We start from the raw sequence: 18,202 nt of genomic DNA, 5'->3' as shown, positions 1-18,202 counted from the left end.
CAGTGAGTGAGTGGAAGCCATTCCTGTTGAAGAAGGCTGTTGCCTGGTCTGTGCGAGCCTTGATGTGTGCAGTCGATACACCTTGCACCTGGGGGAATTCAGCTATGACCCCAAATCCTATAGCCCTCAGCCTTCCTGTCTGGATCAGTGCAAAAGTGCACGTATTGGCCAGCCCTCGAACTTGGCATTTGTGACCATCTTGACACACCGATAAGCCGTGAACTGCAAAATCCCACAGGTGTCTCCATGAGATTCCGAGAATGATCCAGAGGTGTAACACTTCAACACCACTATGACCTTCACCACCACACGCATGGGTGCCTGCCACTTCCCATTTGACTCAGCTCCTCCTCTATCATGACACAGCTCAATACCACCTCCATGGTGATGCAGAGTCTTTGGCAACACCAATTTGACATTCGCAAGAAGCAGAGCTTCTGACCATGAAGCTTTTCTGGTGGGCAACATCTTCTGCACACAAGAGGCTGGTTGTGAGCCCCTGTGCCCCCTTCCAGTCTCATGATTCTGATGCCCCTCTGGGTGCTGCAGCCTCACTCCTGATGGCTGTAGTTCTCTCCCTCTCTGATGCTTCTCCTCACTGGAGGTCTCAAAACCAGAGGAAATGAGGCACTGCTAACTGCAGCCAAAACGGACCTTCCACTGAGTTTCCGCCTCTGAAGCTCCGCTGTTCTCACAAAATTGTAAATACTTTGTGAAATTGCCTTTAAATTGCATCTCCTGCAGCTGTCTCGGGAAATATCCTTTAGCAGCGTGAGAATGTCAGACTTCCATCCCAACGCTATCCATCACACCTGCATCCCAGCCAGTCACCACTGCTGTGACAAAATTCAATTCAAGTGCCTTAAGTGATTAATAATAAAATACACTAAATATCGTGGCTACAAGAACATGTCAGAGGCTAGGAATCCTGCAACGAGTAACTCCCCAAAGCCTATCCACTATCGACAGGGCACAAGTCAGGAGTGTGATGAAATACTCTCCACGTGCCTGGATGGGTGCAGCTTCAACAACACTCAAGAAGCTCGACACCAACTAGGACAAAACAGCCTGCTTGATTGGCACCCCATCAATAAACATTCACTCCCTCCACCACAGTGGCAGCAATGTGCATCATCTACAAGATGCACTGCAGCAACTCACCAAGGTTCCTTCCACAGCACCTTCCAAACCCGTGACCGCTACCTAGAAGGACAAGGGCAGTAGCTGCACAGGACGACCACCACATCCAAGCTACACACCATCCTGACTTGGAACTATAAAATCACCATTCCTTCACGGTCGCTAGGTCAAAATCCTGGAACTCTCTTCCTAACAGCACTGTTAGCACCTACCCCACATGGACTGCAGCAGTTCAAAAGGCGGCTCACCACCAACTTCAAGGGCAATTAGGGATGGGCAATAAATGCTGTCCTAGCCAGTGACGCCCACGTCCCATGGATGAATTTAAAAAAGTTACTCCCAATATTTGAGTAATTACTTTACACTGTTTCATTAAATAAGCTGAAAACTTAAAACTAGTCAGGTCAAGATTAGACCGGTCAACAATCTGAAGGCAAATAAAAACTAAGCCACAAAGCAATATAGATGAGCAAGACTTCAGAAACAAATTTTAGAACAAGAGCTCCATGGAAGAACAAACATGGAGCGTTTGTCCATTTAATGTTAGACAACTTTAAAAATGTGGAATGGAAGCACATTTATGGAGAAATATCAGCAAAACTTAAAGGTGGTTGAAAACCAACAGCAAAAGGTACAAGCAGTTGCAAGAAGGGAGAATCGTGCAAAGGCCAATTAATAATTTCAGTAGTGGGATGTGCATTAAAAACTGTATATAGCAGTGAAAGCCAAACTAATGTTTCAAAAGAACATGTCAAAGCAAGATTATTGGTAACTGGAAACTTGCAGAGTCAAATTAGACTGAAGCCGAAAATATTTTACAAATGTAGGGAATTTAACTTTAAGACAACTGGGAGAACGCAAACTGGAAAAGAATTGTCGTAATAGCAAAAGCTTTTTCAGCTACATCTGGAGTCATTAGACTGTTAGAATTCACAAGGGGCCATTGAAAGACAATTTAGGGCAAATTCCTGGATTTATAACAGAGCTGTTAAATGACTATTTACACCAGTCTATCAACTGGATAGCGTTCATGTTTCAACTGTAGGATGCATTGCATTACATATAATAGATAAGAAATGTCATCTTGGATAGGAAATATGAAAAGAGACATTGAGCTCCAGACCCAAATGGCATCCACCCAGTGTGGTTAAAGAGATGGGACAGGTGCTGTGAACTGTTGTATATTCGCTGTCGGAGTGATGTCCCTTTAAGAACTCAGTATGCTATGCTAATAAGCCAAGTACCAGGATGTACTCTTGTGACTAAGCCATAAGCACTCTGCACTGCAATGCCCTGGATGCAGATTCTGTATTGTATTAGTTTTAGCTGTTAATAAACCTTCTAGAGATCTTCACGAAACTGGAATCCACATACCTCATTGTGTTGCTTAAGATTACACAAAGAAACACATGACCCTCTTGCCCTTTTCTTCACTAAGAATCAGGGATAATTGCCTTAGGTAACTCATGCAGTTCCAATTTTCAAACAAATAAAAGGACATAGCAGAGCTGGGGAAGTGCAAATCCATCAACATGACATCCATCATAGCAAAGATGCTTATCATTAGGGATGCCCTTTGTAAATCACGCAATAAAGAAGGGGCCATTGCAGATACTCAACATGTCTTACAGAAAAGAAGGTTGGTTGTACCTTGAAAACTCGATGAGTTTTTTTTTTGAAGAACTAAAAAGATTAGTTTATCCAATTGACATTGTCTACTGGATTTTCAAGAAAGCCTTCAATAAATTACTTCACCAAGTGGAATTGTATGGCATCAGTGGAAATTTGATACCTGGATAAGGAAATAGCTCCAATCCCACAGGCAAAAAGAAAATTGTAGTCAAAGGTTGTAGATAAACCTGCAGGCTGGTTAAGAGTGGTGTTCCCCAGGGATTGCTGTCAGGGCCACACTTTTTATTAATGACCTGACAGTAGTGACTGGGGTATGATCAGTAAGTTTGCGGACAAAACTAAAATTTGTTAAACTGTCAAGGCTATACAGGAGTAATCAGCTGCAAAAAGATTTACATGCACTGGGGAATGGGCTAAACAATGGCAAATTGCATTTATCTTTGTTAAACGTCATGTGGTGCATATGGGTAGGATCAACACAGAATATACTTACTTACAGGAAATGATACTGAAAGTAGCGGAGAAAAAAATCTCAGTGGTCTTGTTCGGATTGGTCAAGGTTCACTACCAATGCAGAAAAATTGCAGTCAAAGCAAATAGGATAAAGTTGTATTAATGGAACCACTCAGTACAAATCAAGGGATATCACTCTGTCATTGTAACAGTTGTCGGTTAAACCACATTTGCAGAACTGTGACCAGTTTAGACCCCTCACATAGGGAGTGATATTATGGCCTTAGAAAAGGTTCAGAGGAGAGCTACAAGAATGACCCATAAAAGAATCTTAATCACTCAGATCAGCTTAAAGAGCTGTGCCTAATAACTTTAAAGCACCACAGACTTGATAGAAGTAAACAATGAAAGGGCTGTGTAAACCGTGGTGCGGAGTCAACTCCCCCTTGTCCCCTTTATTCCCTGCACCCACTTGATCCTGGCCGTCACGTGGGACTGAAGTCCTCTTAATTCAGGCTCAGGCTGAGTGTTTGGGATATCAGGTTACTGGAGAGCCACCCTCCAGCTTAATCCACAGCTACAGTTAATGGCTTAGTACAAAGAGGAGGAACTAAGTCCTTTCTTTAACTATCAATTTACTTTATTCACGTTGTTGTACAATGTAAGAATAAGGCTTATATAATTAGACAAAAGCATGCAACTCCAACTGAGTTATACAGTTAATAACAAAACTAGCTAGAATTCATAAGCAGCCACTAGGTTCCTCTGACCTTTCCCTGACTGAGTCACAGAAAACTTAAGGATAATACCCGAAAAAGGGAGAGTTAACGCTGACCAGGCATTCCGTTCTCTCTCTCTTCTACGTCGTCGCCGCGTTGCTCACGCAGGGTCTTCCACTTCCATGATGGTTGATCTCCGGAGTTTTCGCTGGCTCGATGCCCAAAAAGCTCTCTTATTCTGTTGCTCATCTCTTCAAATCGGAGCGGTGTGTTTCCGGTCGGCTGAAGCCTGCTCACCTCGTTCACATCTTCTCTTAATTGGCCCAGGCCCAAACATCCCGGTATCACACAGTGTCCAAATAAGGCCCTTTTCCGGTGATCGATCCTTTGACTTGTCTCAAAGTAATTAGTTCAAACAGGTTTTTACCAGCACAGGCCAGTGTCTGAACTCCAGGTTACTACAGGTCAAACAATCCGCAGTTTGTAACTGATTCTGTATTTCTTGCAGCCCCTGGTCAACAGCTGGATCACAAGATAAGACGGGAGTAGGTCATTCAGCCCCTTGAGCCTGCTCCAACAATACACAAGATCGTAGCTGATCTGATTGGGGCCTTAACTCCACTTTCCTGCTGACCCCCATAACCCTCGACTCTGCTGTAGATCAAAAATCAGTCTAGCTCAGCCTTGAATATATTCGACGACCCAGTCTCCATTGGAATTCTCTTCCCCAAAGAACAAAGATTACTGACCATCTGAGAAGAAATTCCTCATCTCAGTCTTAAACTATGCCCCCTAGTTCAGGATTCCCCCACAAGTGCTAATGGCCCCATTCAATGTTAATGGGCACCTTTTTCAACCAGTTGGACTAAAAATGACCTTTGCAGACCTGGAGGCTCTAGACTCACTCTGGATAATAGGTATGGCCAACCACCACTTTATCAAGAAGACTAACATTCAAACACCATTGTCTAACAATGGCCACGCATTCAGAGACATGGTATTGTCATGAAAACCACACCTGCCAAAATGAGACATTAATTTCATATGAACATTAATTTTAAACTGTTACTGGACTGAAAAAACTAGCTTGGTTTAAAAGGGCTGTGGCTGAAAACATGAAAGCTCATTTTGCATTCTAAAAGACAGTTTAAAAAAAAAGCCAATGGCAACTGCTCACTGATTCAATTAAAGATTGGTCTGGGCAACCGTGATCCACATCCTGTCTGTGTAAGAGACAGCACTACAACCCCCACAGAGAGCTTTCAAATCCACAGACTGCAGGAGCTGTTCCAAATAAGGGGTTAGTCACATGACTAACCTGCTGGCCAACTTGGAGTTTTGAATTGTGCTCATGGAATATTTTATTTAGAGATCCAGCACCGAAACAGGCCCTTCGGCCCACCGAGTCTGTGCCGACCAACAACCACCCATTTATACTAACCCTACAGTAATCCTATATTCCCTATCACCTCCCTACACTAGGGGCAATTTACAACAGCCAATTTACCTACCACGTGCAAGTCTTTGGATCTGGGAGGAAACCGGAGCACCCGGCGAAAACCCACGCAGACACAGGGAGAACTTGCAATCTCCGCACAGGCAGTACCCAGAATCGAACAGGGTCCCTTGAGCGGTGAGGCTGCGGTGCTAACTGCGCCACTGTGCCGCCCTAGTTGGAAGAGAGACTGCAATTTGAAAACAGAGAGAGAAGAGACTGCTCTCCCTCTCTCACGAAGTTCCAGGGGATCCACTGAAGCCACTCAAACCTCAAGAAAAAAGACTGCTGCAGCTAAACAAGTTTGAAAGTGTGCAATGAGCCCCAATGAGAACTGCAAGACAACTGCAATCCAAGACTTTACATCAAACCTAAAAGCTAGTAACTGAACTCCAGCTATTACTTTAAACCTCTCTCCTCCGCTGTCTCTATTTGCATGTGTGCTTATCGCATATGCATGCTAGTGTGGTCGCGTCACGTATTTCTAGGAGTTTTAGCTGAATTAGAGAGTGTTTTAAGGTTAATAAACTTACACCTTTCTTGTTTAAATCCAAGAAAACCTGTCGGGTTGATTTCTTTGCCATTACAATTAGAGAGTGGTGAACAAGGGTTCAGAGTGGAAGCTTAAAACAGTGTTTTAAAAGTTAAACCCTATTACAGCCAAACCAGGCAAAGGCTGAGAGGCAACCCCCTAGACCCCTTTCACACCTGGTCAGAACAGTATGAAATCAGGGGACAGCAACTTTTGGTCACCCAACAGTAATCAACCCAGTAAAGTTCCTTCTTTTAAAGAAAAAAAGTTCTGTGCAGAATGCCAGCAGCCAGGAAGCTGAGAGAATTATTGCAGCCAAGACCACTCTGCTGAATACTATCTTTAAAAACTACCTTGAGGCAGAGACGTAAAGGTGACCTTTGAAAACTCCACATCTGAGATATTGAAACAGGACCTTCACTATTGGCCTGTAACTGAGAGTTAACCAAAGAAGTCTGCAGCAGAGCATCTGTCCACCGGAAACTCTCCAAAGCTCGACTCCAGTGAGCCAGAAGACAAAACAGGCCTGCACCATTTAAATTTTACTCCCGGGAAACAAACCAGGTTTCACAAAGAAATCTTTAAAAAAAGACCTAAATGCTTGCTATCTTTTCATTTCTATCTTTTCTCATGTGTGCACATGATGTTGCTGATTTTTGGATTGTTAAACATTTATCTTTCTTTAAACCTACAAGATAACTTGTAATTTGTCTGTTTATTGACAATTAAAATGATCAAGGGTTAAAATACATCTCTAATAAAAACAGTCTGCAGTCAGTTGAGAGGTGAAAAAGGAAACCACCCCTATCATTTCCTACCTGTCCATAACAAGGCCCCAGTGATCCCTGTGGCATTCCAATAATTAGTTTGCCAACTTGAAAATTCTCCATTTATCCCGACTTGGTTTCCTGTTAGCCAATTCTCTCTTCCTGCTAATATACTACCCCCAACACCATGAGCTCTTATCTTACATAGCGAGCTTTTATGTGGCACTTTATCGAATGCCTTTTGGAAATCCACACATTTACTGGTTCCCCTTTATCCACCCTGCTTGTTACATCCTCAAAGAAGTCTAATAAATTTGTCAAACATTATTTCCCTTTCTGAAAGCTATGCTGACTCTGCTCGATTTAGAAAATAACATCCTGCTACAATTTCCTTAATAACGGATTCCAGCATTTTCCAAATCACAGATGTTGGGCTAATCGGCCTATAGTTTTCTGCTTTCTGTCTCCCTCCTCTTTTGATTAGAGGTGTTACATTAGCAGTTTTCCAATCTGCTGGATTCTTTCCAGAATCCAGGGAATTTTGGAAGATCACAAGCAAAGTATCCATTATCTCTGCAGCCAATTCTTTTAAGACCTTACGATGTAGGTCACTGGGTCCAGGGGACTTGTCAGCCTTTAGTCCCATTAATATCCCACTCACTTTCTCCAGTAACAGCAATTGTTTTAAGTTCCTCCCTCCCCTTTGCCGTGTGATTTTCTACTATTCTTGAGATGCTTTGTATGTGAAATCAGATACAAAATACTTGTTCATAGTCTATTCCATATCCTTGTTTCCCAATATTAATTCCCCAGTATCATCCTCTAAGAGACCAATGTTTACTCTAGCTACTCTCTTCCTTTTTATATTCTTGCAGAGGCTCTACTTGAATATTTCTTGCTAGTTTACCCATAACAATTTCTCCCTTTTAAGCCATCCTGGGCTGATTTCTAAACTTTTACCAACCACCTGGCATACCATTAATCTTCGCAGCATTGTTCACCTTTTCATTCAAATTTGATACCACCTTTAACTTCCTTGGCTAGCAACGGGTGGGGCATCCTTCTTGTGGAGTCTCTTTCTCAATGGAATAAATTTGTTGAGAGGTATGAAATATCTCCTTAAATGTCTGCCTGTACTTCTCTACCGTCTTACCTTTTAACTTATTTTCCCAATGTCGTCTTCATAAACATAAATTAAGGCAATTATAAGGGTAAGACACTAGTTTCAGACCCAAATTTCTCACCCTCAAATTGAATGCGAAATTCTATGATATGATCATTCTTGCCTTTACTCTAAGGCCATTAATCAATCCTGTCTCATCACAAAGTATCAAGTCTAAAATAGCTCTGCTCCCTGAAGGTATTGTTCTTAAAAACTGCACCGAATACACTATGAACTCGTCCTCCAGGCTATCTTTGCCAATTTGATTCATGCAATAAGATTAAACCACCATTATAGTCCCTTTCTTACAAACCACCTTTATTTCTTCATTAATACTCTGTCCTACAGTGTAGCTGTTAGGGGGCCTATAAACTACTCCCAGCAGTGACTTCTTTCCTTTGCTATTTCTTATCTCCACCCATACAGATTCTACATCTTGATGTTCCGAGCCAAGATCATTTCTCACTACTGTACTAATCCTTTATTAACAGAGCGACACCACCTCCTTTTCCTTTCTTTCTGAAGCGTCAAGGTTACAACCAGGTGAGCAATGTCTACGGGTCTGTTACTATCTTTACCTGGTTTTATTCTAACAGGGTTTAATTTTAAACAGTGTTTTGAGCTCCCATTTGTGAATCCTTGTTCAATTCCAATAATAAGACAAAGAGATGAGCACAAACAGGCTTTCTTTGGTTTAAAGCAGAAAGATGAAATTTATTAAACCTTAAACTTAAACTCTAATAAGGTTCACGCCTACTGATATGATGCACCCACGCTAGCATGTACACACAATATAAACATGCAGATAGGGACAGAAAAGAGAAGTAGAACAGTTTGAGGCAATACTTTGTTACTGTTTCTCGAGCTCACTGTAGTCCTTGATTGAAGATATGGTCTTGCGTTTCGTTGGGGCCCAGTCGTTGTCTTAAAAACTTGTTTACGTAGGAAACCTTTCTCTGAGTTTCATGTGTTTTCACAAGATACAGTTCCATGGGAAGAGATGAAGGCAGGCAGACAGGAGAGGCTATAATTCTTGCTTCAGTTCCAGGAGAGATCTTTACTCCACGAGCACACAGCTTTGTCTGTTCAAATCCCTTTGTTGGGAGTTCAAATTTAAAAACAACTCCCAGGTTGACCAGCAGGTCAGTCATGTGACTTGCTCTTTTATATGGACAGCTGCTTTGCCATTGTTTGAACATTGTCTGGGACAATGCAAATATCCCTCCAGTCAGGGCTTGCAATTTTAAGTTTTAATGTTCATATGGTGAAATAACGTGTGCCTCAGTCTTGGCAGGTGGGGGGTTTGCCAGACAGTCAAATACTCCAGAATATTCAGTTGCCAGCCTCGGTCACCTTGCAAATACATCTCTAATACCTCTGCAGGCTGCATGCCTACAGATTATTTCTGTTTGATAGATTGGAGAGGACCAAAGGACATACATTTTAACTACACAGAAGGAATAGGCCAAGTGTGACATGTTTCCTCTTTGCCCAAAGAGTAGTGAGCCTCCAGAATGCATTGCCTACTGAATCTCTGCAAGCCTTTATGAGGGAACTGGGCCCTTGGATGGGCAGAGATCACATCTTATACAAATGCAAGTGAATTTACAATTAACATACACATGCTCAAAGTGGTCTCCTAGACTGGTTTTGATTACAAGAGAGGATCAGAGGGGGATTTTCCATATTTTATTTCCCACCTCACAGGAAGTTACATGTCTGCCCAGGGGGGGGGGGGGGGGGGGGGGGGGGTGGGAAAGAGGAGAAAGAGAGAAAAGGTGTGTAAGAAGGGTGTAGTTGTAATGCTCCAGGCATCATAGGTATGTGCAGGCTTGATGGACAGGAAAAGACCTGTTGGCCCATCATTTTCATATGTTTGTATAGAGGGTTCAAACTTAGACTGGACTAAATTTTGATTCTCATTACTTCTGTTACAGATCCCTAAAGTGGAGTTCAGTATATTCTCTAAAATGCACAAATCAAGTGCACACAAGGAACTTAGACTAGATGGGATGAAAAGCTCCGTAAACACAAACCAAGAATTCTGAATACTAGAGGGTAGTGAACATAAAATCAGTGATAATTTTTAAAAAGGAGAAAACTATTACAAACCTATTAGAAACCCAATATAAAAGGTTGATGAGAAATATCAAATATTTTACTCATCTGAAGAACAGATGACCAAAGCAGTAATCAATATGAATTTACAAACAATAGGTCACACCTCAAACCCTTTGAGTGAACTGAATTAGTGGGCATGACACACTTACATTTAAAAAAAGGATTCTGAACCGACTGTTTCATTGAGTTTATTTTAACCATACTCCAGTTAAAAACTGCATATTTGAACAATTTTGCATTTTTAACATTCCCTACCTTACAACAGGTCAGACAAATGTTGCAACAGCAAGATAGATTTAAATCAAACGTTCTCTGCACAATGTCCTGACTTGCCATCCTAGTTAGACAACTGACTAGATGCACAGCATCAGCCAAATCAAAAACTGAAGGCAAAGAGAACCTGGGATGCTCTTGGGTACATAACCCCAGAAGATTAGCAGGTAACCTCCCCACTTTTTTCAGGTAATTGTTTAAATATAGCAGTTAGAATTTAAGTAGAGGGCCAGATCTTAGATGAGCTGATTTCCAAAGACCATTAGTATTTCAGGTCGTGTTCTGCAGAGCACCAAGTAATGGTATTGAATAGCGGTGAACTGTGAGCTTCTCAAATAAAATGTCCTTAAAATCTTTCATCTGATTTTAAAAACACACAATTTATCACATTTAGCACAGCATGAGCAATTAAAATCTATAAATACATGCAGAACACCAACAGATGCATCATAAAATAGCATAACTCAACTCAAATATTTTATACATAATGAGATGCCAGAGAACAAGCATGTCCTTGCAATTATCCACAGGTAACCCCTATGCAGGTTCTTGTGGAAATTTTCATAGCTCTGTTTCAGAGATAATGGACAAAATGAGCTTGTGCCTTATAGATACCATACCAATAAGAAACAACGATTAAAAGCTCTGTAACTATGAAAATGTGGATTTTTCAATTATTTTAAATACAGAATGTTCACAATCACTGTTGTTTACTCACCTGTATTCATTGGCAGCAACTTCTTGTAATTGAACAGCTTCGTCACATATTCTTCATACTCTCCCAGTACATTATTGTAGAAAGCTCGTGAAGTGAGAGTCAATTTATCAGCTTGAGATTTAAGTGCTCCAATAATCTTTGGGTGACAATGGCCTTGATTTACAGCACTGTAAGCACTCAAGAAGTCAAAGTACCGCCTGCCTTCAACATCCCAGACATAAACTCCTGAAAAGGTGAGTTTGATCAAAGCTATGACATTTGTTAAATATTTGAAGTCCACTTTATGTCAATTGGAAAAACTAATTCACCAGCACAGGCATAATGGGCCAAATGGTCTCCTCCTGTGCTACAAGATTGTGATTCTACGACAAGATGAATCCCTCAACCACTTTCACATCAATGAAAACTGGTTCAATTTGCAGATGATATCAAGTTCAGAGGGAAATTGAAGGATGAAGCATAAAAATTACAAAAAACAGGGAACTGAAAAAAAATGAGTAACCAGAAAATTGGCACAAATCTTCAGGTGGACAGGTGTTGCATATAGGAAGTGGGTGACTTATTCATAGAAACATAGAAAATAGGAGCAGGAGTCGGTCATTCGGCCCTTCGAGCCTGCTCCGCCATTCATTACGGTCATGGCTGATCATCCAACTCAGTAACCTGTTACCATCAATGGTGTGAAAATAGCTGGGAATGAAATCAAGAGATTCTACTAATACTTTTAGATCTATGTTCAAGATGTCCAAACAAAGCCAATATAATATTGAACCATATACAGCCAAAGCAGTTTGGTAGAAATCAGAGGAAGTCATAATAAAAATGTATATTGCTCTGGCCAGGTCACACTGATGTACTCTGTCTAGTTCAGGTCTCTGAAGCACAAGGGAGATGCAGAGAAAAACCACTGGGCAAATCTCTCGTTTTAGAGGTCCAAGAGATGAAGAAAGATTCTCAAAAGAATAAATCTAATAAGTGATTTTACAGATCCACGGATGAGTGATTTTTAGCTACAAGGTTAGGATGGAGAAAGTGGAGTTGTTCTCCTTGGAGCAAAGGAGATTGGAGGGGAGATTTGATAGAGGTGTACAGGATTCTGACAGGTTTAGATAGGGTAGACAAAGAAAAGGTATTCCCATTTTCTGTTGGTGCAAGGACCACAGGAAAGAGATTTAAGGTTTTGGGCAAGAAGTGCAGGGGAGGGATGTGAGGAACAAGTTTTTTTTTATACACAGTGAGTGGTGATGACCTGGAACTCAGTGCCTATGAGGGTGGTGAAAGTGGAAAATTGAATAGGCAATGGAGAGAAATAATTTACAGAGCTATGAGGATACAGCCAGAGAATGGGATTGATTGGATTTCTCTGCAGAGAGCTGGTATGTACGCAATGGGCCGAATGCCCTCCTTCTGTGCCATTATGACTCCATGACATATAGAACATAGTTATCAATATAGAAAAGTTAAATCCGGGAAATTACTTTAAATTAAACTGCAAGAGTTGGCCAAGGGAACAAGTTCAAAACCAGTTCAACGAAGATTTCAGACTAATCTTAAAAAGTACTTCATGCACAGTGGATATATGGAATAGGCTATCAGGTTGAGCAGAGAAAGCAAAAACATGCAACCATTTAAGATCTAACTGGTGCTCCAATACAGGAGGGACTTCACCTGGATGGATGAGGAGCTGAATGACTTCTCTCATCCAGAGTGATTAATATAGACATCCAAAGGCAAGCTGTACAATCACCAAGCCTTGAATCAAAATGGCCTGTACTCTAATTCAATAAATTTGAATACAACATGAAATATCAATTGTATTTGGCTTAAAAGCACAAGCAATGCTGTAGCTGTGTTTGGCTTGGGCATTGTTGATTGTAGAATCAGCAATTAAGTTTAAGATCAAGCATTCAAGTGCCTACCTTCCCCTTTGGCCAATGCTACAGGCAGTGGACTATAATTATGCGCACCATACTTTTCTTCACGTGCAAAAACCTCTTCTGAAGTAAGTGACTTCTCAGATTTTAATGATGTTTCGGTGGCGGCAGAGTAAGCCACTGTCTTGAGTCTTCGCTTCAAGACCGAAGCACTGGAACTTATGGAATGCGAGAATCGGGACAGCATTTTTAAAAATACGTTCCAAGCTTTGCTGCACAAATGAAGGAATAGAGTTTAATTAATTGTGTATTAAATTTTATGCAATTTATGAAACAATGAAACTTGGCCTCAGCTAATATTCCATTTCAATGTTTCAGCTACGATGCTGAAACATTCAAATAAGTTTTAAATGACAAATGAAGTACGTGCACAGGTACTATCCATTTGGAAAATAAAATCACATCCCATAAACAGCAACATGAACACGAGTTAACTTAAATCTTCTGGGCTGCATCTGAATACTTAGTACTTCTTAGAAAAAAACTGTGCAAGGACCAAAACTAGAAGGTATTACAGATGAACAGCATTTAAAAGTAATTTACAGACTCCATCTCCGGTTCAGTAGGTATGAGGCAGTCACTTGCCTAATTCCTACACAGCCCAGACCAATGCACAAGATTAGCCCAATTCAACAATCCCTTCCTAACATCCCACGGAAGCCAAAATATTAACCCTCCTCTACACAGCCATGATGCAACTACATCTGATGTCAAGAAGCCATCACCAAATTGTATTGCTCTCCAAACAGCACCCTTGCCATGCAAGGAAGTTCATAAATATGTATACTTTTAGGATCACTTCTAATGTTTAACAAAAATAGGGAACTTGACACAGGAAAGCAAGGCTGAGCAAGTGAATTTATTTTTGCATATACAGAGTTAATATAGTAATAAAACTATGCCGGACTACTTTAATGCTTGCTTCAGCATCACTGAAAGCTTGGAGCTGGCAATAGTCTGGAAGGACGTCGTATTATGTTTCCAGGTGATGCAACAAGCAGGGAATATTGCTCTAGTTAACTGAGGATTGGCTTGTACAGCCAGCAATGAATAAATACCATCAACACAATCACAGAATCATTCCAGTGCAGAAGGCGGCCATTTGGCCCTTCAAATCTGCACCAGCTCTCTAAAAGAGCAACGCCCTCTGTTCTATTCCCCTGCCTTCTCCCCCAATCCTGCACATTCTCTTTTCATTCAGGCAGCGCATTCCAGACCTTAACTCGCTGCGAGAAAGTTTTTCCTCAAGCACAAATGTACAAATATTTGCACTTTAATATATTGTATTTTAGAGACAAACTAAACTGCTATAAAGGTAATTAACAGAAAGGCATTGTACTTTCACTGCCCCTAACCCACCCACCCCCACAAATATCTCTATCCTGTGCCATTTCCCAGTTTGTGACTTTTTTGTTTTACTCCTGTTGTAACATACAAGAGCAAAATAAAGCAGATGCTGGAAATACTCAGGTCAAGCAGCATATGTGGAGAAAGAAAATAAACAGAGTTAACGTCTCAGGGAGAGTACATTTCAGAGTGCTGACAAAAGGTCAATCGAGCTGAAATGTTAATTCTTTCTCTCTCCACAGATGCTGGCTGATTTGAGTATTTCCAGCATTTTCTAGACCATTTGTGCCTTTCTTGCTACTAAATGCACCTAGATATGAGGTTTTAAACCATCACTCCTGCTGACCACAATCAAGTTTCTGAAAAAACTGCTTACTCTATATAAAGCAAGCGTTATTTTGTAGCCCATCCTAACAGAAACATTAGACAGCAAAAATTTGATTTCTATGATAAAATAAACTTAATCCTAAACTTTGTAATTACATTTCAAACGATACCCAAAGTGACCTAGAAATATTCACCATTTTGGAACAAATTCTGGGTTATTAGATCAGAACATCAAGCGTTTTCATGGAAACTTGAACACTAGGACCAGATTGAAAGGCAAGTTACAACCAATGAATGCCCTTTTGTAACTCAACTCCCAGGAACAAAAACTCTGAACGACATGCCTACAATTACTGAGCCTGGAATAAACCATAACCATGTTCCTGAAAATATATTTAGCAAAAGTAAGTTTCTGATGAAAGGTCATCAACCTGAATAGTTAACTACTTCCCCCTCCACAGATACTACCTGACCTGCTTTCTGTATTTATAATAATCCTTCATTACAACACTTGAACACAAGAATTAAAATCACTAACAGCACCATCAAACACCACACTGCATTTAAATATTGTCTCTGGCAAAAACAGTTGCTTTTGATGTCCGTGAATCTTAAGAAATAGGTTTTGGCAGAACCACCCAACACTTGTCTAACATTGAGTTCCGAAGAAGGGTCACTGACCCGAAATGTTAACTCTGTTTCTCTTTCCACAGATGCTGCCAGACCTGTTGAGTGGTTCCAGCATTTCTTGTTTTTACTTGTCAAACACAGTGTTGTGAAGGGCGTGAGGCAACTGCAGCAACTGAGTTGCTGATTGGTCAGTGGGTTTAATACACCCTTGATATCAAAAGGAATACATTACAGAAAATACTTCATGATGCATGCCAACTTTCAAGTAATCTACAAATCATCCTGCAACCAAAATATCTTGAATATTTATATAAGCTACCATCTTCCTCTAAAACCAAACATTTACAAGACAAAAAAGCACTTTAAATAAGCAGCCCATTTATAAAATGACAATTATTTTTTTTAAAGACTGCATTAAACTGAGATCTTGCAGTAAACATAACCATGTTTCACCTGGACCCCAGCATTCCCCAAATGGCAAGCAGGAGTTGCAAAGCAACCAAGCATAGTACACATTTTCTAAAAAAATATTTTTAACAGTTTAACAGCTTGGGGTAAATACTGTACAGACCAATCAGCTCCCTGCAAACTCACAATTGAGGAACTTGTAACCTGAAACCCATGTTGTAGGGTATTCCCAAGTGCAGAGGCACCTGCAGTAAATATCATACTGTTTAAATGTTATTTGAGTAAGTAGACACAGACAGTTGGGCTGACCAAGCAGGGTCCCTCATATCAGTGTATAAGACAGTTGCTTTGTGTAACTGCAGACTGCACGAAGCAATCAGGAATGCAAGCTTGAGAAAGGTAAAAGGATTCATTGTGAAGACTCAAGGGTAGTTGATAAGGGGGTCTGGGAAACATCATAAGATGATCAGGGGGCTTGCTATGAGCTGATCACATAGCCACCTGATGCCTAATGAGTAATCTAATTGGTAATATGTGTAATGTATGTAATCAATAACCATTATGATTGGATTATGTCCAGCCAGGATGGGCTGAGTATATCTGTTGTGGATTTTCCTTTACATAAAAGCAAAATACTGCAGATGCTGGAAATCTGAAATAAAAACAAGAAATGCTGGAACCACTCAGCAGGTCTGGCAGCATCTGTGGAAAGAGAAGCAGAGTTAACGTTTCGGGTCAGTGACCCTTCATCGGAACCTTTGTTCAATGGAGAGGCATCTGGACAGACTAGTGACCTGCTCCCCGCTGGCGTAACTCAATAAACTGTTTAACATTGGAGCAGACCTGAGTGTCGAGTGATTCTTCTAGATTCATTCCCACTAACACCCGCATTTCAGCTGCAGCAACATTCATTTTGGTTTGAATATGCTCCAAAGTCAAAATAAAACAGCTCCCCTGCTACCATTAAGTGGGCTTTCGACCAGGCCTTAATATCTCAGAGCTGCATGATTTATAGCCATCCTAACTTCTGCTGAAGTATACCAAAATACATCCACAACTCTACTGAAATCATCCAAGTGTCCACAAACAGGCTTAAAGCAAACTGCAAACACAGACTTCACTATTCCCTGCACGCTAGCTTTCTTCAATGGCTGGCAATACAGAACACTCAAACACATTTAACTGCTCTGCTATTTTTTAGATTAGAGATACAGCACTGAAACAGGCCCTTCGGCCCACTGAGTCTGTGCCGAACATCAGCCACCCATTTATACTAATCCTACACTAATCCCATATTCCTACCAAACATCCCCACCTGTTCCTATATTTCCCTACCACCTACCTATACTAGTGACAATTTATAATGGCCAATTTACCTATCAAAATGCAAATCTTGCTTAAGGGAGGAAACCGGAGCACCGGAGAAAACCCACGCAGACACAGGGAGAACTTGCAAACTCCACACAGGCAGTACCCAGAATTGAACCCGGGTCCCTGGAGCTGTGAGGCTGCAGTGCTAACCACTGCGCTATCTTTTCATCGCCATAACAGATAGAAATGACTTTACTCCCTTATAAATTGGCAAATCGACCAATTACCAGCGGGGTGGGACATCCAGCGTTCCCTTCATTTATAATTAATCACATCGCAGGGGCCAGGAGTGAACAAGTTAATTCATCGTTGTCTGCAGACGGAGTAAGGGAGAAACAGGCAGCCGAGAAATCGTGTCAAAATCCGGCATTTCCAAGCGAGTTACAATTAACCGCGCCGATGCGATGTGGCCCAACCCGAAGAAAAAAAACAGGTTATCCGAATCAGCCGAAAGAGTGCTCATGCTCCTCCTCACCTTCACCGCTCCTTCTGCAGGTGCGAATCTCACTGGAACCAACGCATGCGTGTTCCCGATGACCGTTTAAATAGGCGCGTGTGACCCACGTGACGGAGGCTGGTCTGCGCGCCACGCAACCGGAAAGATCTGCGTTACTAGCCGCCGTCAGTGAAGATGCTGTGGTGGGTGGCGGTTCGGGTACGGCTTGTATCTAGGAAAAAGGAGATAGCCTGAGCCTTGGTAAAATGTCGAAACAGCTTGTTACATTTCGGATAAGGTGGCCGTATTTTTTATTTGCAAAACTGACTTACAACACACCACCTATTTATATCATAGACCAGTGGGAGCACAGAAGGAGACTATTCCACCTGTTGTGTTCATGCCAGCTCTCGACAAGAGCAACTCAACAAATCTCACCACCTAGTCCTCTCAGCCCCCCCCACCTTTCCCTTCTCCCCCCCCCACCTTTCCCTTCCCTTCCCCCTCCCTCCCCCCCCCCCCCCCCCCCCTCCATTTCAGAGGCATCTGAACAGGTACTTGAATGAGCAAGGCATAGAGGGATATGGAATTAATGCAGGCAGGTGGGATTATATATAGATAGGCATTATGGTTGGCATGGACGCGGTGGGCCGAAGGGCCTGTTTCTATGCTGTACAACTCTATGACTCTAAGTATCTGAAACCTTATTTGGGGATTTAAATAATCCAAATAAGATG

General features: G+C 41.4%; 1 protein-coding gene across 3 annotated transcripts in view; it reads right to left on the bottom strand.

Moving 5' to 3' along the window:
- LOC137380643 (ornithine aminotransferase, mitochondrial-like) overlaps nucleotides 1-17,572 on the bottom strand; it is a 36,854-nt gene extending 19,282 nt beyond the window's left edge. The window contains exons 1-3 of one of the 3 annotated variants that reach the window (XM_068052807.1): nucleotides 17,505-17,572; nucleotides 12,932-13,158; nucleotides 11,013-11,237 (exon numbers count right to left, since the gene is read on the bottom strand). In XM_068052807.1, the coding sequence (XP_067908908.1) occupies nucleotides 11,013-11,237; nucleotides 12,932-13,133 (427 nt within the window). In that variant the 5' untranslated portion in view covers nucleotides 13,134-13,158; nucleotides 17,505-17,572. Of the gene's footprint in view, nucleotides 1-11,012; nucleotides 11,238-12,931; nucleotides 13,159-15,703; nucleotides 15,738-17,256; nucleotides 17,438-17,504 lie in introns of those variants that run through there. The other 2 variants (XM_068052804.1, XM_068052806.1) reach the window with 2 other exon arrangements.
- Nucleotides 17,573-18,202: the final 630 nt, after the last annotated feature.

Source organism: Heterodontus francisci, chromosome 20 (genome assembly GCF_036365525.1).
Source record: "Heterodontus francisci isolate sHetFra1 chromosome 20, sHetFra1.hap1, whole genome shotgun sequence".
Taxonomy (NCBI): Eukaryota; Metazoa; Chordata; class Chondrichthyes; order Heterodontiformes; family Heterodontidae; genus Heterodontus; species Heterodontus francisci.
Note: the sequence above shows the minus strand (reverse complement) of the source record. Positions and strands in the feature narration are given on the sequence as shown.